The sequence below is a fragment of the Chiloscyllium plagiosum genome, chromosome 12 (assembly GCF_004010195.1).
Source record: "Chiloscyllium plagiosum isolate BGI_BamShark_2017 chromosome 12, ASM401019v2, whole genome shotgun sequence".
In the NCBI taxonomy this organism is placed as follows: Eukaryota; Metazoa; Chordata; class Chondrichthyes; order Orectolobiformes; family Hemiscylliidae; genus Chiloscyllium; species Chiloscyllium plagiosum.
Genome location: NC_057721.1, coordinates 6,458,856 through 6,475,697, shown reverse-complemented (window position 1 = coordinate 6,475,697; position 16,842 = coordinate 6,458,856). Strand labels below are relative to the sequence as shown.

At 41.5% G+C, this 16,842-nt stretch overlaps 1 protein-coding gene across 1 annotated transcript; it reads left to right on the top strand.

The window, feature by feature from the left end:
* The first annotated feature begins 8,145 nt into the window (after nt 1–8,145).
* Nucleotides 8,146–16,486, top strand: htr2aa (5-hydroxytryptamine (serotonin) receptor 2A, genome duplicate a). The gene is made up of 3 exons (XM_043701508.1): nt 8,146–8,247; nt 11,526–11,613; nt 13,482–16,486. Exons 1-3 carry the CDS (start codon nt 8,146–8,148, stop codon nt 14,339–14,341), a joined length of 1,050 nt encoding a protein of 349 aa, XP_043557443.1. The 3' UTR covers nt 14,342–16,486.
* The last annotated feature ends 356 nt before the right edge of the window (nt 16,487–16,842 follow it).

The window sequence follows — 16,842 nt, the reverse complement described above, 5'->3', positions numbered from 1 at the left end:
TCAACCATCATGATTCTATAAAGTTCCAAAGTATGAGTGTGAATTACCCAATGCAGTAAAAGGCAGATTTAGTCAATGGAGTGTGCTGTACTTACTCGCCAATCTTAAAGGACTGATAAAGGAACTGTGCCTTTAAGCTGGAAGGAGGAAAATTTAATCAAGGACTTGATTCTTGAGCACTCTAGTTTGGCTGTTGCCTATTAGAACTAATTCATAATCTTGGCATTTTCCTTGCTCTGTATGGTGAATAAATCTGCCACTCAGTTGATGCTGTAGACTGGCATCCGAAGTATATCACATCAACTGATTTTGCATGATGTAATGAGGTTCCTCCCTGTTTCTAGTGAGAACTCTGGTACTGTCCAAATTCAAACCCAATGAAAATTCTGAGATATGGGTGCTCCACTGTGCCTCTGTTTCAGGTTTTCAGTTAAGTCATTTATAGAATCACTTTGCTGGATGCTTTACCAAACAAGTAATGAATTTACCTCTTAATACAGGCTTTTGCTGCTAAAATGTGGGCGCCTCCCAAGTTATGGCTGTTCTTTTAGAGTGAAGTATCTTCTGCATTGATTTGGACACATCTGAAACACTGGCCATTTTTACACTAAATGGTGATGAACCCCAGCTGATTTTAATATTGAATAAGTCAGATCTCAAAGAGTAACCTGGCTTGTTAGACCCTGACACTCTTTTTGCAAACCGTAGAGATCAGGTTCTGAATGCATTCACAAGAGTCTGCCAGTTTCCTTTTAACACAATGATGAACATGCAAAACCTCTATTACACAGGTTAAAACAAAAGTTTGAAAAAACTTCATTGATGGCAGCAGAAAGGATTCAAGTTCACACTACCTCTTTTATCCTAGCAATATACTTATCAACATGAAAAGCCTCTGTGAAGCTTCACCACTAGCTCCGTACTAAGACTTTTCAGTTGGTACAGCTGCAATCAGTTTCCTTTCTGCAATTTTCTGTTTTATTTTCCTTCTTTTGGTGTTTCCCTCTCTCCAACCTATAGCTACAGCTATAGAGGACAGAAAGAGGAGTACAATCTTTGAACTAAGAACCCAAATTTAAAATTGGCGACACTAGTGATTCCGAGCTACTGAAAGCCAGAAGCACTTGTGTGAAAGTTGAGCACAAATCGGTGCAAGTTAACCCTTTGGGTGAGCTGAAAATGATGGCTTGAGATGAGTAATTATGGCTATTTTGCCCAGAGCTTCAGACCAGCAGGCACCCAAGCAGTGGAGGAAAAGGTGATGGAAAGCTGAATGTTGTCGGGAGTACATGTATCCATATCTTCAGATGATGTTGCCGGGGACTACATATTGGTGAGAAAGAGGGCAAGGTCAGAAATAGATGCTTGCAGCACTCCAGAAACAATGGGGTGCAAAATTAGCCGAATAAACAGAGGAAAGGAGTTGAGAAGAGGGCATTAGGTCAAAGGAGCTTAATGTGGAAAAGGAAGAGGAGGGAGTAGACCCAATGGTGACTGTCACAAATGATGCTGTTATTACTGTGGCTAGAAGTGCAAACTTAACTGGGAAGATTCAAGTTGGCAGTTGTGGAAAGGTTGGGTCTGGGCTTGAGAAACCTTCAAAAGTTTTGCAGAGACTTTAAGTTGGGGCAGTAGTTTGCAAATTTAGGGATAGGATGCTGGGGAAGGAAGTTAGTCATCAAAGTTCACTGGATTGGAGTCAAGGAATGGGTGAGCTCAATGAAAGTATGGGAGAGACAGGAGAGAAAACAGTGTCTTCAGAATTAAGGCCAGGGCAAACTTGTAGACATGTGGCTAGGCAGAGGAAAGGATGTAGTCGAGAGAGCTGAACGGATCGCAGTGTTGGTGTCAAAGATCCAGGCCAGATGGAATTTCAGGTGCCCGAAGAGTTGGAATGGCTTGTGAGACATCCTGAAACTCTTGGTATTTTAACAGAAATTCAAACCTTTTCAGTGTCAGATGATATTTTGGCGCTCAGAGGAAACCGCAGAAGTTCATTATTTGTTTCCAATACTGTCATACCTCTGATGTGATTCTCATCCTGCCAATTTTCAGGGATCATACATGCAGCTGATCTGACTTTCTGACTGCTTGCTGGATATGAGTCTGTTTAAGATTGGAAAAGGTTAAAGCCTTCCTTCTTCCTGGCAGCATTTAATTCCCAGCTTTTTCAATTTAGGAATGTTCCAAATCTTTTTGTACTCCAGTTTTGAAGTCATATTTCCTTTACATTATTGCATTGAACATTGCATTCCCAGATGCTCTAATACTCCAGAAAGGCCTGCACTAATGTATTAATGAACCACTGATCTTCATTAATGCTGGGTTATTTGGTTTTTTTTGTTCTCAAGCTAAGACTGTTGATGATTAGCAACCAGTGGATTATACTCTGAATCTATGATCACAGTCAAACCAGCAGCAGTCATCTTCATGATCTTTGGAGGTCTAGCTCTAATGGTACCAACATTGGCCCATTCCTGACATTCCCCAGTGACTCTAAAATGGATAGGGCCTCAGATATGCTCAGTGGCATGCACTATCCAGCCTCACCTCACTTGCCAGGCAATGACTATCTCCAATTAGAGAGGTGAGTTACTTGCTAAAGTACCCCAGTCTCTGACGTGCTCTTATAGCATTATGTTTATGTGACAAGTCCAGTTGAGTTTCTGGTCAATGGTAACCCCCATGAAGTTGATTTTGGAGGATTCAGTGATGGTAACACCATTGAACACCAGTGATGGTAACCACCAAGGGATGGTGGTTAGACTGTCTGTTACTGGAGATGGTCATTGCTTGGCATTTATGTGGTGCGAATGTCACTTGCCACTTATCAGCCCAAGCCTGGATATTGTCCAGATCTTGTTGCATTTTAACATGGGCTGCTTCAATATCTGAGGAGTTAGGAAGAATGATGAATATTGTGCAAATATCCCCACTTCTGACATTATGATGGAGCTAAGGTCATTGATGTAGCAGCTGAAAATGGTTGGACATAAGATGTTATCCTGAGGAACTCCGGCAGAGATGTCCTGGAGCTGAGATGACTGAATTCCAACAACTACAACTATCTTCCTATGTGTCGCGTATGGCTCCAACCAGTGGAGAGTTTGCCCCCGATACCCATTGAATCCAGTTTTGCCGGGGTTCCTTGATGCTCACTTGTTCTCACTTGAAAGCCGGTTTGATATCAAGGGCTGTCACTTTCATCTCGCCTCTCGAATTCAGCTCTTTTGTGCATGTTTGAACCAAAGCTGCAATAAAATCAAGAGCTAAGTGGCCCTGGTGGAACCCAAACTGGGCGACACTGAGCAGGTGTTGCTTGATGGCACCGGTGATGACACCTTCCATCACTTTACTGATGATCGAGAGTAGAATGATGGAGTGATAATTGGTTGGTTTGATTTGTCAGATCAGCCAGATTTTAGTGAAGAGTGCAGCAAGCTTGAGGTGCCAGCTTGCCTTCTCCTGCTCCTAATTCATATCATAGTCAGGTGCGAGGCCTGCATTTGTTTCCAAGCTTTGTCCCATTGGATTTTAGTCTTGTTGTCGTTCTTGCAATTTAAAAAACAATCCCTTACAGCCCGGTATACATCCTTGGAAGCCAGGTGCAGAGACTGTTCCCTCTCAGTTTCAACACATCCTGGAGAGAGAAGGTAAGAAGGCTTTGTTTAGCCAATTCCTAGCTCCACATTCCAAATTCTTTGTCTTTATTAATGGAGCCTTCGCTCTACGTTTGCTGAACCTCAACCCAGCAATGCAGGCCTCATTCTGCTCCCTTAGAAGAATTTGATGTTTTTGCCAAGTCCAGTTTTTCTAAATGACTTATCCAAACATCTTTCAATCTGTTCCAAAACAAAATGACATTCTTTAGCAAGCATGTTTTCAGCAGACAGCAAGGAGACCTTTGCCTTTCCAGAGTAATCCCTCATCACTTTTCCTAACATGCTGCAAACAATCAGATTTGTTTTCTTTGGCAAACACTTAAATTAATCTCCAGTGACAAGGTAAAATTGTGAAACATTTCTTTACCATCAACTCCTTAATGAGGTTGATAATCTTGAAAAGGTATGACAAAGAGCTGGCTCATTGCCTCCAATTTTCTGTTCTTATTGGCCTCATTGGACAAAGAAGCCACCCGCAATGAATGAATTACTCCTTTCTCTGGGTCAGTGACACGTGCTTGTTACAGTGCCAGCACATTTAGAGAAAAAACATTCTAATAAAGATTGTTCAGCTAAGTTCTGGACATCAAGAAGATAGAAAGTGAAAGCACAGCATTTAACAGCTCAAAAAAAATTTTTGAGATCCATGTGTAATAATACCAACCTGATTATTCACTTTCAAGCAAAACATATCTAGGACAAACTGCATGGGATTCTGGTACAACAAATTACAATCTGTAATGATCATTTATCAGCAGACAATTGGTAATTTAGTTCCACAGTGTGATCTAACAGGTACATTAATATGGAAATGGACTTGTAAATTTAAAATCTACCATGGAATTAAGGTTGATAAGTATAGCAGCCAATATTTATAAACCTATTATCAAGAGCTAAAATTCACTATAAAGTGTAAGATAGCTGTAGAAAACCAGCAGGCTGTAACAATGACTGCATTTCACAGAACTGCAGAAATGGTAGCCATCTGGTACATCAAGCTGACTGTTGCCAGTGAACAATATATGGTTCAGAATCTTGACAGTGAACATTACTCATAAGCCATTCTAATGATTTGTGTAAAATAAACTGATTTAGTTTTCAATTTGAGATCCAAAGTATGCAACTTCACTACAAGATTACAGACTATTATTTCTTGCAAGAATAATCCAAATTGAGTTGAATGTATAGATGGGCTTGATTCAGCTTCTAAGTCATTGATTGAAATTAAAACAACTTGACTGGAGTGTCAACAAGTGATATTTATCAACCTGGCTGCAGAACTGTATGCTTTAAAGGGAGAGAAATATCCCACACTCCACAGAGACTGCCAGCACTTTCTGTTTTTATTTCTGGCCTCCAGCATCCACAGTACTTTAACATTTTACATTCTTAAAGGATCAGATTTGTATGTAGCTGTAACATGGAGCTGCACTGTAGTTGAACAGTCATCATCATCATTGACGGTCCCTCGCAGACAAGGATTACTCTTCTTCCACTCTCAGGGTGAGTCCATAGATGGCTGTACAGACTGATGCTGCTTCCACAAACTCTGCCACACCTGGGCAAATGGTGGTCACGGGAAGGGTTGGGTGGGGTGTTGGTGTGGCAGCGCGCTCCACTTTTCCCCAACAGCAAGTCTCGAGATGCTCAACATCTTCCTGGATGCTCCTCCTCCACCTTGAAAGGTCTTGGGCCAATGATTCCCAGGTCTCTGTGTGAATGGCATACTTCGGCAGTGAGGCCTTAAGGTTATCGCCAAAGCATATTCCCCCTCCACCTGGGGCTCGTCTGCCGTTTTGAAGCTGGGAGTAGAGTACTTGTTTGGGGATTCTTGCCACAGCTGATCGTGGCCTTCTTTGACCTTACAAAGGTCTTTGACACCATCAACCAGGAAGCATTATGGAACATCTTTTGTTGTAGCTGCACCACAAAGGTGAACAGTCAGATCACGGGGAGAAACAAGGAATGCTTACTGGGCATTTGAGGTTGAAATATTTGTGCTCCAGCATACAATTGCTATAAACACCAATATTTGCACTGTGATTAAAGTGCATGTTCTGTCACTGGTGCCTGCAATAGCAGTTAATATTAAAACAAATGCACTTTTGGATAGAACATACAATAGAAAGTCTTTACGTACGTGCCACTGATTAATGTGAAAGTCACACTGACTATCTGAGTAGGCAGCAGTATTTCACCCTGACAAATGATGGAGGGATACTTGCAATAGAATATGCACCAGATTATCTCAAAGGCATCTGGGCTTCTTCAGGAACTGAATGGAGGAGTGGAATTGATATTGATACTGAATTTCCATTTTGTCAAACATATTGATTTGAGCACAGATTGGGTTGGGGTAAACAGAATCGGCAACTTTTGAGTGTATTGGAGAAGCCCACTCTAATGTTCAGCCTCACATGTTGATGTGACCATGCACACTAGACCATGTATATGGACGTAAGGGGGGCAGATTGTTCATTTCTACCTGCTAATTGCTCAATTTGAATGATATCCATATACGCTCTTCAACTTGATGTCAGCTCAGTGGATCTCCCAGGCTTGCTGAAATGCACCAGTTAAACAGGAGTGAGTGTACAGCATTAATTGAGACATCGTAGTAATCTGAAGGAAATATGGCACTCGGTACAACACCTGCCTATTTGTTAGTGGAAAAGGATTGGCTCACAATAATTTTGCTGAGGTCATCTGTTTACAGTTTTGAAGTTACTTTCTAGACTATGGAGGTTTGTCTGGTTCATCACAATAGCTCACCCTTGTACTGTCTCTGCATCTCAAAAAGCACCACAAGGACCAGCAAAAACACTAGCTGCAGAAAGCAGACTACTAGAGAGGGGACCAGCAGACAGCAGATTAGCAGAGAAAGGTCCAGCAGAAAGGGACCAGCAGAAGGAAGACCGGCAGGGAGAGGGCCAGCTGAGAGAGAATCAGCAGAGTGCAGACCAGCAGAGAGCCAAGCAACAGAGAGAGGATCAGTAGAGAGAGGACAGACAGACAGCAGACTAGCAATGAACAGAGCAGCAGTTAGGATAGAAAGGAATGATTAGATTAGATTAGATTACAGTGTGGAAACAGGCCCTTCGGCCCAACAAGTCCACACCGACCCGCCGAAGCGAAACCCACCCATACCCCTACATTTACCCCTTACCTAGCACTACGGGCAATTTAGTATGGCCAATTCACCTGACCCTGCACATCTTTGGATGGTGGGAGGAAACTGGAGCACCCAGAGGAAACCCACGCAGACACGGGGAGAACGTGCAAACTCCACACAGTCAGTCGCCTGAGGCGGGAATTGAACCCGGGTCTCTGGTGCTGTGAAGCAGCAGTGCTAACCACTGTGCCACCGTGCCGCCCACTAATGGTCATGCTTCCCTCCCCTCCCCCTTCCTGCACAAAGCCATCCCACAACTAACCATCCTATTACATCCCCCTCATTGTTCGCCAGTAGTTCAGATTTTCATATACATCATTCAACAATTTGGAGGCCACTAAACAAACAGAATCCAAGGTGGGAAACTGGTGATAGACTGTGACATGTTGGTGTGTTCACTAAACCGCAGAAACTTAAAACAGAAATTGCCTACTAAATAACAGAAATTTGCAACACACATTTGCACACACCCTTTCGTGCAACTACAAAGCTTTACTCTTGTTCTTTCTCTGACTCTTGTATGATGCAAACCAATAACTTCAGTGGGGTTAGAGGCAGGCTGTTCAAACCCCAGCTCTGACTGATCAGATGCCGTTGGCGTTGAGATTCAGATCCTTTGAATTTTGGCACCACTGCTGAACCCAGGTGAAATGGCTCCACCTACATGTTTTTAGGGGTAGATTCAGCCATCGAGAAAGAGGGGCACTGAGTGAGACGGAGCTGTGGCTGAGAGTTGGAAGCAATTTCAATCATGCACCCACTTTTCCATGTCCCCTTTCACTATGTTCCCTCTTGTGACTCAGCTACACTTGATTGCATATCACTGTGCTAGAGAGCAATTTATTACAGTGCAATGAGAACACTCTCAGGCCAAAGTCTGACGTATCTCACAAACTGTTTAAAGTGGCAAGTATGATGTTGTCCAAGTCTGCACAATGGTATCAAAGACCTGCATTCCCTCCATTGATTGGAACGAATGGTGCATGCCACTTTATCCTTTGGGGGAAGACATCAGCTCAGTACCCTGTATCACTGACATCCCTTCCTTACTTCTCCTGGGATGGACTGTTCCAATCTCTCTGTAATCACAGTCTAAATTCCGGTCGATGAATAATCAGTCAATGATTCAACTCTTTAATCAACAGCCCCCAAAGTAGAGACACTGTTTCCAGCAAAACAGGACTCTCACTGGGATGTACCCTATGAGATGGAGCTAACTGCTGTTCCAGTCTCTATCTGCTCACTGGGGAAGCATTGGTTGAAATCCCAATAACCTGCCTTATCATAGGGGCTGGGGGTCTGAGTGCTACAATGGAGCACCTTGAGAATGATTCCACTCCTGAGACAGAGACCTCTGCTGACCTTTGCTGTGCAAGCCTGCGAGAAATAAAAGACATGAATCTGCCTGACAGGGTAAGGAGAGGTTACGAGTTATTGTTTTGCAGATGATCATATCTCACTCACTTTTGACACCAAGTCAACATGACTGAGTGCTATATGACATGCCAGTGACTTTTCTTTCATTTTATTACTAGGAAGCTTCCCAGTCTCCCCATCCTCAATAGTCAGTGATGCTGAATTCCAGTGCTGATTCTCTACATTTACCAGTTGTCAGATACTTGACAAACTTCTTTGTTTCTCTCCCTCTCCCTGCCATTCTGTGCTGTCTTTGTGACAAAGACGCAGAGACCAGGTGTATGCCTCTGACGGCAATCCCAAGTGTTTAAGCAATATGCACTTTCCAAAGATTTAAATACATTTCTGCTGACCGACAACTTTCCTCACGTCACTATTCGAACATGTGTATGGCTATCTCCTTTCGCCCTTTAAACAAAAGAAACAATGATACAATCTCGTGGGAATGAACCAAACTTTATAAACACGGTATAGCTCCCGCCTAAATACACCCAGCCTGGATTGTGTATAGGCCATCTCAAAAGCTATCCCAATTTGGCATATGAAGTAACACGACTTTTCCTTGGAAATTTCTGATTACTGTGGGTTGCATCGAGGCAAAAGGCTTCATTCTCCAATACTGAATGACACTCACAGCCAGATATTCTGAGAAAGGTCAGTAACGTGAGCAGAACCTGCCTTGTAAAGATTCAGAACTGGGCACAATCCTGAAGGTAAAGCAGGATCGTGAATATAAGGAGTGAGTGTCTGATAGGATTGGTGTGGCATAGTCACACATGAAAACCAAGATACCACATGAACAATTTCACCCTTTAAACAAAAGAACCAATGATACAATTTTGTGTGTCTGGCAATCAACAATCACTGTTTGCTATTGTGACTGTGCGCAGACTTGTGGTTGCAATCTGCACAATGGGCAAGTTTTCCAAACAAACTTTATAGATGGAGTGCTGGACTATAAAAAGGTCTTTCAGATGACAAATAAGCTACGTCCTAGACTGCTCTCGCAAGCAGATGTTAAAGACTATGCAACACAATATCAGAACACAGTGTTCTTCCTCATGTACTGGCCAAATATTTACCTCTCAACCAAACAAATTGTCAGCCCATTATCACAGTGCTGTCTTTGGCAGTTTGCTGCACATACATTAACTGCTGTATCTCCTACATTATATCAATCACTGCACTTCAGGTCATGAGTGACACTATGTCAAGTTTTTTGCTTTAGCCATTTTACATTGAAAATTCATTGCCGCTGTCCAGATGTTAAATTATGAACATGGACCATGATTGAGTTCTTCTACCATAGTAGCAAATATCTCTGAACTCCATGTTCAAGTTCCATTCTGGGACTTGGAGTCACAGAGTCACAGAGATGTACAGCATGGAAATAGACCCTTCAGTCCAACTTGCCCGTGCTGACCAGATATCTGAAATAAATCACGTCCCATTTGCCAGCAATTGGCCCTTCTCCCTTCAAACTCTTCCTATTCATATACACATCCAGGTGCCTTCTAAATAATATAATTTTACCAGCCTCCACCACTTCCTCTGGCAGCTCATTTCCGACATGCAAAACCCTCTGTGTGAAAAAGTTGCCCCTTATGTTTCTTGTATATCTTTCCCTTCTCACCTTAAACCTATGCCCTCTAGTTTTGGACTCCCCCACCCTGGGGAAAAGACCTTGTGTCTATTTATCCTATCCATGCCCCTCATGATTTTATAAACCTCTATAAGGTTACCCGTTGACCTCCAATGCTCCAGGAAAAATAGCCTCAGCCTATTCAGCCTCTCCCAATAGCTTAAACGCTCCAAAACTGGCAACAAACCCTCTCAAGTTTCACAACATCCTTTCTATATCAGGGAGATGAGAATTTCACATAGTATTCCAAAAGTAGCCTCATCAATGTTCTGTACAGCAATTCAGGCAGCATCCGCCGAGCAGCAAAATCGACGTTTCCAGCATCTGCAGTCATTGTTTTTACCTCAATGTTCTGTACAGCCAAGTCATGACCTCCCAACTCCTATACTCAATGCACTGACCAATAAAGGCAAGCAGCAAATAGCAGAACAGTCAGCTGGGTCAGACAGAAGTGCAGGTTTATTTCTCTGTTTGATTCACTTCCCATGTGGTCACTGTGCCTTTTATCTGTCTTCCTCCTTTTTAAAGTGCTGTTATTTTGATTCTTTTTCCCAAAGTTCCAAAACAATGCAACTGCTTATAAAACAGCTCCTAGAATTCAGGGAAATTGGCTCGAACACTGGAAATACCTCAAAAAAAGGAATAGCTCTTACAGCCACAGGTTTTTCCCATCCTCCATTACATGGTAGCCAAGGAAGGTGCATTCGTAATTTGTTGATTATCAACATTCAAATCCTCCCAATGCACACCAGTTGCCACCAGTAAGAGCAGGAGAGATTCCTCATCAGGCATACAATGGAGAGATGGACCCTCTACCAATACTGCTTGTAGCTCCAGATTACAACGAGCATGTAAAAAGTACCTGTCATCACAGCAGCCCAGACTCCAAATAACCTATAACACATCACCCCCATTATGGTCCACCCCATAATGACTTATGAGATGCACAGACCCGATTCCTGCTGTGGAAGACTGAACTGGGGGGAATGCGTTCACTCTATTATCAGTCTTCCGCCTATCTCTAACAGTTAAGAACAAGTATGTAATTCAGTTTTGATAGCCTAGTAGTGGTTTAGGTTGTAAGACGTAACATTCTGCCCTTGACAGCTTAATTTACTTAAATATAAGCATTATAAGAAATAATTTGAAGCTCAAATCAAACACTGTTTTTACAAGATTTGAACATTACATTACATCTGTTAGAATGCACCATCGCTATTTCATCCTTTAGAAAATGTTGCAACAAATCACATGAGCAATTCTCCAGCAAGTGGTCAACGTCCTGTCGATCAATTTGATCAAGCTGCTTGGCGAAAACACCAAATCACATTCTGCAATGTTTCTTTAAAGTTTCTCTTTCCAATGTGAGTAGAACATTTAATTGGAAGGCTCATACTGTCCTATCAAAATCTACAATAAGCTGTTATTGCACGATGAGGCATCTAATTCTTTGTTCAAACCACAATATCATACTCTCTTTAACATTAAGCATATATTTGTAGCCTCCTTTGGAATTTTCTAACCTTCGGGTTTGGGGGCAAGATTTTTCTCAGTCCCTCTTTCTTGGAAACACCAACATGACCATTGGATAATAACGCAATTCAAGCCTTTTTACGTTTCTCACCTTTTCTAGATTCTCTGCATTCCAAAAGCAGCAACATTTCTGATATTACCAATCCAAGTCTATTTGTCTCTGTCTGTCGCAGCCCGTAGAACAACTGGTTAGTATATTTGAAACAAATCAATCTCTTACCTAAATGCCCTCAGATATCATTCACAGGATTTTTTGTGATTGCAAAAGTGTTCCAAAATTCTGATTGGATATCAAAATGGAACTTTTCTTTAAACAAGTTTGTTCATTGGTTTTGACTCTTTTATAAGATTTCAAGCTTCTTATGAATGTTCCATAGCTTCAGGTATTACATATCACTGTCTTTATAAAGTAATGAAGTGTATTGGGCATAACCACCCTGCAGCTCATACATCCAGCATTGCTTTCTCTCTCTCATTTAAACTGGCCATATTGCTGCTGGGATAAATAACTCTGACAAATCTCAACTGAAAGTATGGTAATGTCAGCCAAAACTATTTCAGTTTCTTTCGGATGTAGGTATTTATCTTATGGTAGCCATAATTAAGCCTGTGAGCACGCCTGTGAGCACAACTTTTAAGTCTGACAGTAATCCATATTCTAAGTTTGTTTTGTAAGATGGCTACAGGCAGTTCTTACAGAATTCCACTGTTTCTGTATGGGACAGTTTCTCAACTCAGTTTATTGCTGAAAGCTTACATACTGCTCAAGTGAAGAATGAATTGTTTTTTAATTCATTGGATGAAGATGTCTGTGGCTAGGCCAGCATTTGTTGTCCATCCCTAATTTCCCAGTGGACAGTTAAGAATTAACCACATTGCTGTGGGTCTGGACCCATATGTAGGCCAGACCAGGTACAGATGGCAGATTCCTCACCAAAAGGATATTAGAGAACCAGATGGGTTTTTCCAACAATTAACAATGGATCATGGTCATCATTAGACTCTCCATTCCAGATTTTTATTGAATTCAAATTCCACCATCTGCTGTAGCAGCATTTGAACCCGGATCCCCGGAACATTTGTGGACTAACAGTCCAATGATAATACTGTTAGGCCATCACCTGCCCTTAAATCCTGGACATCAATAAGAAGACTTCTTAATACCTAATGATGTTTACTGCACTTCCCTCTGGCATGGATACAGAGAGTAAAGGTGTGATGAATGATCCTTATTTCTCATTCCTAGATTGGAAAGCAGAACTGAGAGTCATCAATCTGCAAGAGTCAGGCAGTTATGAATTAAAGTGCTCGTCCAAAGATTTGAGGACAGATTTTAAGCTTTTTTTCAATTCATTCACATGAAGTAGGTATCGCTGGCTGGACCAGCATTTATTGCCCATCCCTAATTTCCCAGAAGGCAGTTAAGAGTCAATTACATTACTATGGGTCTGGAGGCACCTGTAGGCTAGATCAGGTAAGGATGGCAGTTTCCTTCCTTAACTATTGAACCAGATGGGTTTTTCAGACAATTGGTGATCAGATGTTTTTTATGGAATTCAAATTCCACCATCTGCATGGCAGGATTTAAACCCAGGTCCTCAGGTATTACCTGGATCTCTGGATTAATAGTCTAGCAGTAATGCCACTCGGCCATCATCTCCCTGACATGTCAGATGTAAAACAAACCTATGGCACTAGTCTGAAAAAGAACACGGGAGTTATCCTTGGAGCCCTGGCTAATATTTAACCCTCAATCAAAAACAGCAGACTGTCTGATTTTATCACATTAAGTGGAAGCTTGCCATGTGTGAACTATCTGTCACGTTTTCAACCTCTCAGCAGAGACCACATTTCAAAAGCAAACAATTGGCTTTAAAGTGTTTTGAGTGTTCCTGCAGTTGTGAAAGGCATTATATAAATGGAAGTTGCTTTTTCTCTTTCTACTTATGAAAACATTTCAGATGAATAGTGTTTGTGTTAAAACCCATTAACTTGCATTTACCATTTTATTGCCGGGCACATTAACACATTCTTTTTGTCTCAAATTATCTCCAAGGTATTTCAATGCCAATTCCAGTGTTTGGACTTCAAGATGCCTCCAAGGTTTTCAAGAATGACAGTTGTTCCCTGACAGATGAACATTTTGTCCTGGTGGGTTCCTTTGTGGCATTCTTCATTCCCCTCACAATAATGGTGGCCACGTACTTTTTGACAATCAGGGTACTACAGCAGGAAGCCATTTTGTGCTTGGATGTTTTTAAACCCAAGCCCAAATGGACGAACATTCGGATGTTTCTCCAGAAGGGCCCACTGGCGGCCAACTCCTCAGACAAAGCAGCCATGTTAAAGAAATATGAGATTAAAGGGACATCATCTCCTCAGATATCATCTTGGTGTTCCTCAAATAAGGAGCTGGGGATTTCAGGGAGACGGTCAATGCAGTCAATTAGCAATGAGCAGAAGGCTTCAAAGGTTCTTGGGATTGTGTTCTTTCTTTTTGTCGTGATGTGGTGTCCATTCTTTGTAACCAACGTGATGTCTGTGATGTGTATCAAGATGTGCGATGAAGAACTCATCGAAGAACTCCTCAGCATATTTGTCTGGGTGGGATACCTCTCTTCCGGTATCAATCCACTTGTATATACACTTTTCAACAAGACCTATCGATCAGCTTTCTCGCGATACATCCATTGTCAGTACAAGAATGAGAAGAAGCCTGCTCAGCAAATTCTAGTCAGCACAGTACCCACTCTAGCATCCAGCAAGGACAGACTGCAGCTCTCCAGTACTGAGAGCCTGCGAAACAGCACAGAAATGAGGACCAGGGCACATTCCGTTGAATCACTGGGAGAAAAGCATCAAGAGACTTCGAAAACTGAAACAGTTTATATCACTGAGAAGGTCAGCTATGTTTGAGTGTGACTTAAGACCCCTTATGAAATAGTGCATTTCTTCTTCAGGATTGCTAATGAAACAGGAAGTAACATGACACAGTTTCAATTGCTGCTATATTGCAATGTTGGTTATCATTTCCCAAATGTTACACACAGCAGAGCACAGGAAACTTGGCACAGTTGGATTTTCCAGTTTGGATTATGGGTAAAGAATCAGAAATAAATATATTTGACTAGTTATTATGTTGCGACCCATTGCAATTGTTAAGTTATACTCAAACACCTGTAGAAGGTACTTGGTCTAACCAGTCCATGCTATGTTTATGCTTCACTCAAACCTCCTCCTATCATTGATAAGCCATCGTAACCCTCTATGCCCTTCTCCCTCATATACTTCCCTTTATAAGGCCCTTTCCCTTTTTGGTCTTCACTTGAACCACTCCTTGTGGTAGCAAGTGCTATATGCTCACCACTCTCTGGATAGAGGTTTCTTCTGAATTGCCTATTGGATATCTTGGTGACTATCTTATATTGATTGCCTCTAGTTATACTGTTCTCCACAAACATAAGAATATAAGAAATAGGAGCAGGAGTAGGCCATTTGTAACATGGGCCTGTTCCTCAATTCAGTAAAATCATGGCTGATCTGGTAATGGCCTTAACTCCACTATTCTGCCTGGCCAGCATAACCTTTGATTCCCTTGTCAATCAAAGATCTAACACACAAGAGCAAATACTTCTTCTGTATCATTTCTATCAACACACTTCATTTTCTTTTAAACGTGCATTAGGATTGGCCACTCCCTTCATCAAAATTATTTTTTCAAAATTATCGTCAGCAATTCTATTTGGAAATTAAGTTTAGAATTTTATCCTGTTTCTGAACACCTTTATGCTCAGAACATCAATATTGTCGGCGCCTTCCTGGGATGCACTTGATTGGTTATTTGTCAAACTTCCAGACTGAACTAGAATCGCGTATTCTATATTTTTCTTTTTGTTAGGAGCCTGCACAAAGTGACAGAAAGAAAACCTTTAGGCACGGAAAAGGTACAAATGTTGATATGTATATTTGCTGCCGTTTCATGGCAGGCCATCCGTGCAGTTCTAGTTTATATGATATGGTCAACGTGTGAATTATTTAAAACGTTGTGAATATGAAGATTTCTCTTTATATCAGTTGTAATACCATGGAGAAATACATTATAAGAAATGGAAGAGTTGTACTACTGCTCAGTTATCTGATAATCATAGCAGAGAAAGCTATTACTCTGAGGACCACAGCACCTCTATATTTACAATACATTTGTGCAATAATGTATCTCTTCAGAAGCCTTTCTGGACTCTTGTTAAAAGGAAACACTTTGATTTTAGAGCCTTACCAACAATATTGAGTCTGGATTAAAATTCAGCACCTGTTCATTTTTAAGTGAATAAACAATATACAATGGGAACAAGGTAAAGGTTGATGAATTATATTAGAACTATAGAAAAGGTTTCTCAATTGAATTTACAGCTGTGTTTGAATAATTAAAATATGATCAAATGTTTCAGGGGTTTGCTGTACATATAAGCATTTTCAAATGTTTTATTCCTGTGTACATAAAGGTGAGACTAAGAGACAAAATGATTTATAATGTTTAATCTCTGAGAATCTTTCCCAGGTTTGACTGCATCTTCTCCTAGATCCCCATTTGCTTCTGCAGTTTAAACAGTGGGACCTCTACCAACCTTGATAGCAACGCATAGCAGAATAGTCTAGCAACATATTAGCAGAACAAAGTCATATATTTTGATATACATTTATTTCATGTCAGCTTCTGTGTTGCTAAGGAATACCAAAGGCTGTTGGGATATAGTATCATTGCCACCTTGAATAAATGCCTCAAAAGATCTGTTATGAAAATAGTGGGAGCTCCATTTTCTGAGATGAACTGTGACTCTGCTGAATTCTCCTTTTAGCCTTTCAGTGTAAACATTTCTTTTCCCTTTTCAAGATCTCTACTTTCTTCCAGAGGCCTCTCTGCAATATCCATTGCAGGGGAGATGTGTAATAGGAGCCTAAGTCATGGAATTCCTACACTGCAGAAGTGGGCTATTCAGCCCAATCAGTCCATACCAACCCTCTGAAGAGCATCAGATCCAGTCCCAACTCCCCCCCCCATCCTCTCCCTATAATCCTGCATTTCCCATGGCCAATCCACCCAAGCTGCATGTCTTTGGACTGTGGGAGGAAACTGCAACATCTGGAGAAAACCCATGCAGACATGGGGAGAGCATACAAACTCCACACAGACAGTTGCCCAAGGGTGGAAGCAAACCCGGGTCCCCAGCGCTATGACGCAGCAGTGCTAAGCACTAAGCCACCGTGCCTCCCAAGTGAACCAAACCTTAACCTCACCAGCCCCTCCAAGAAGAGACCAGAATTGGATGATTAGCATTTTGGTACCACAGGCCAAAGGGCACAATCCCTTTCAATATGAAAGGAATATTTTGTAAAGTCACATACTTTAAAAACTTCTT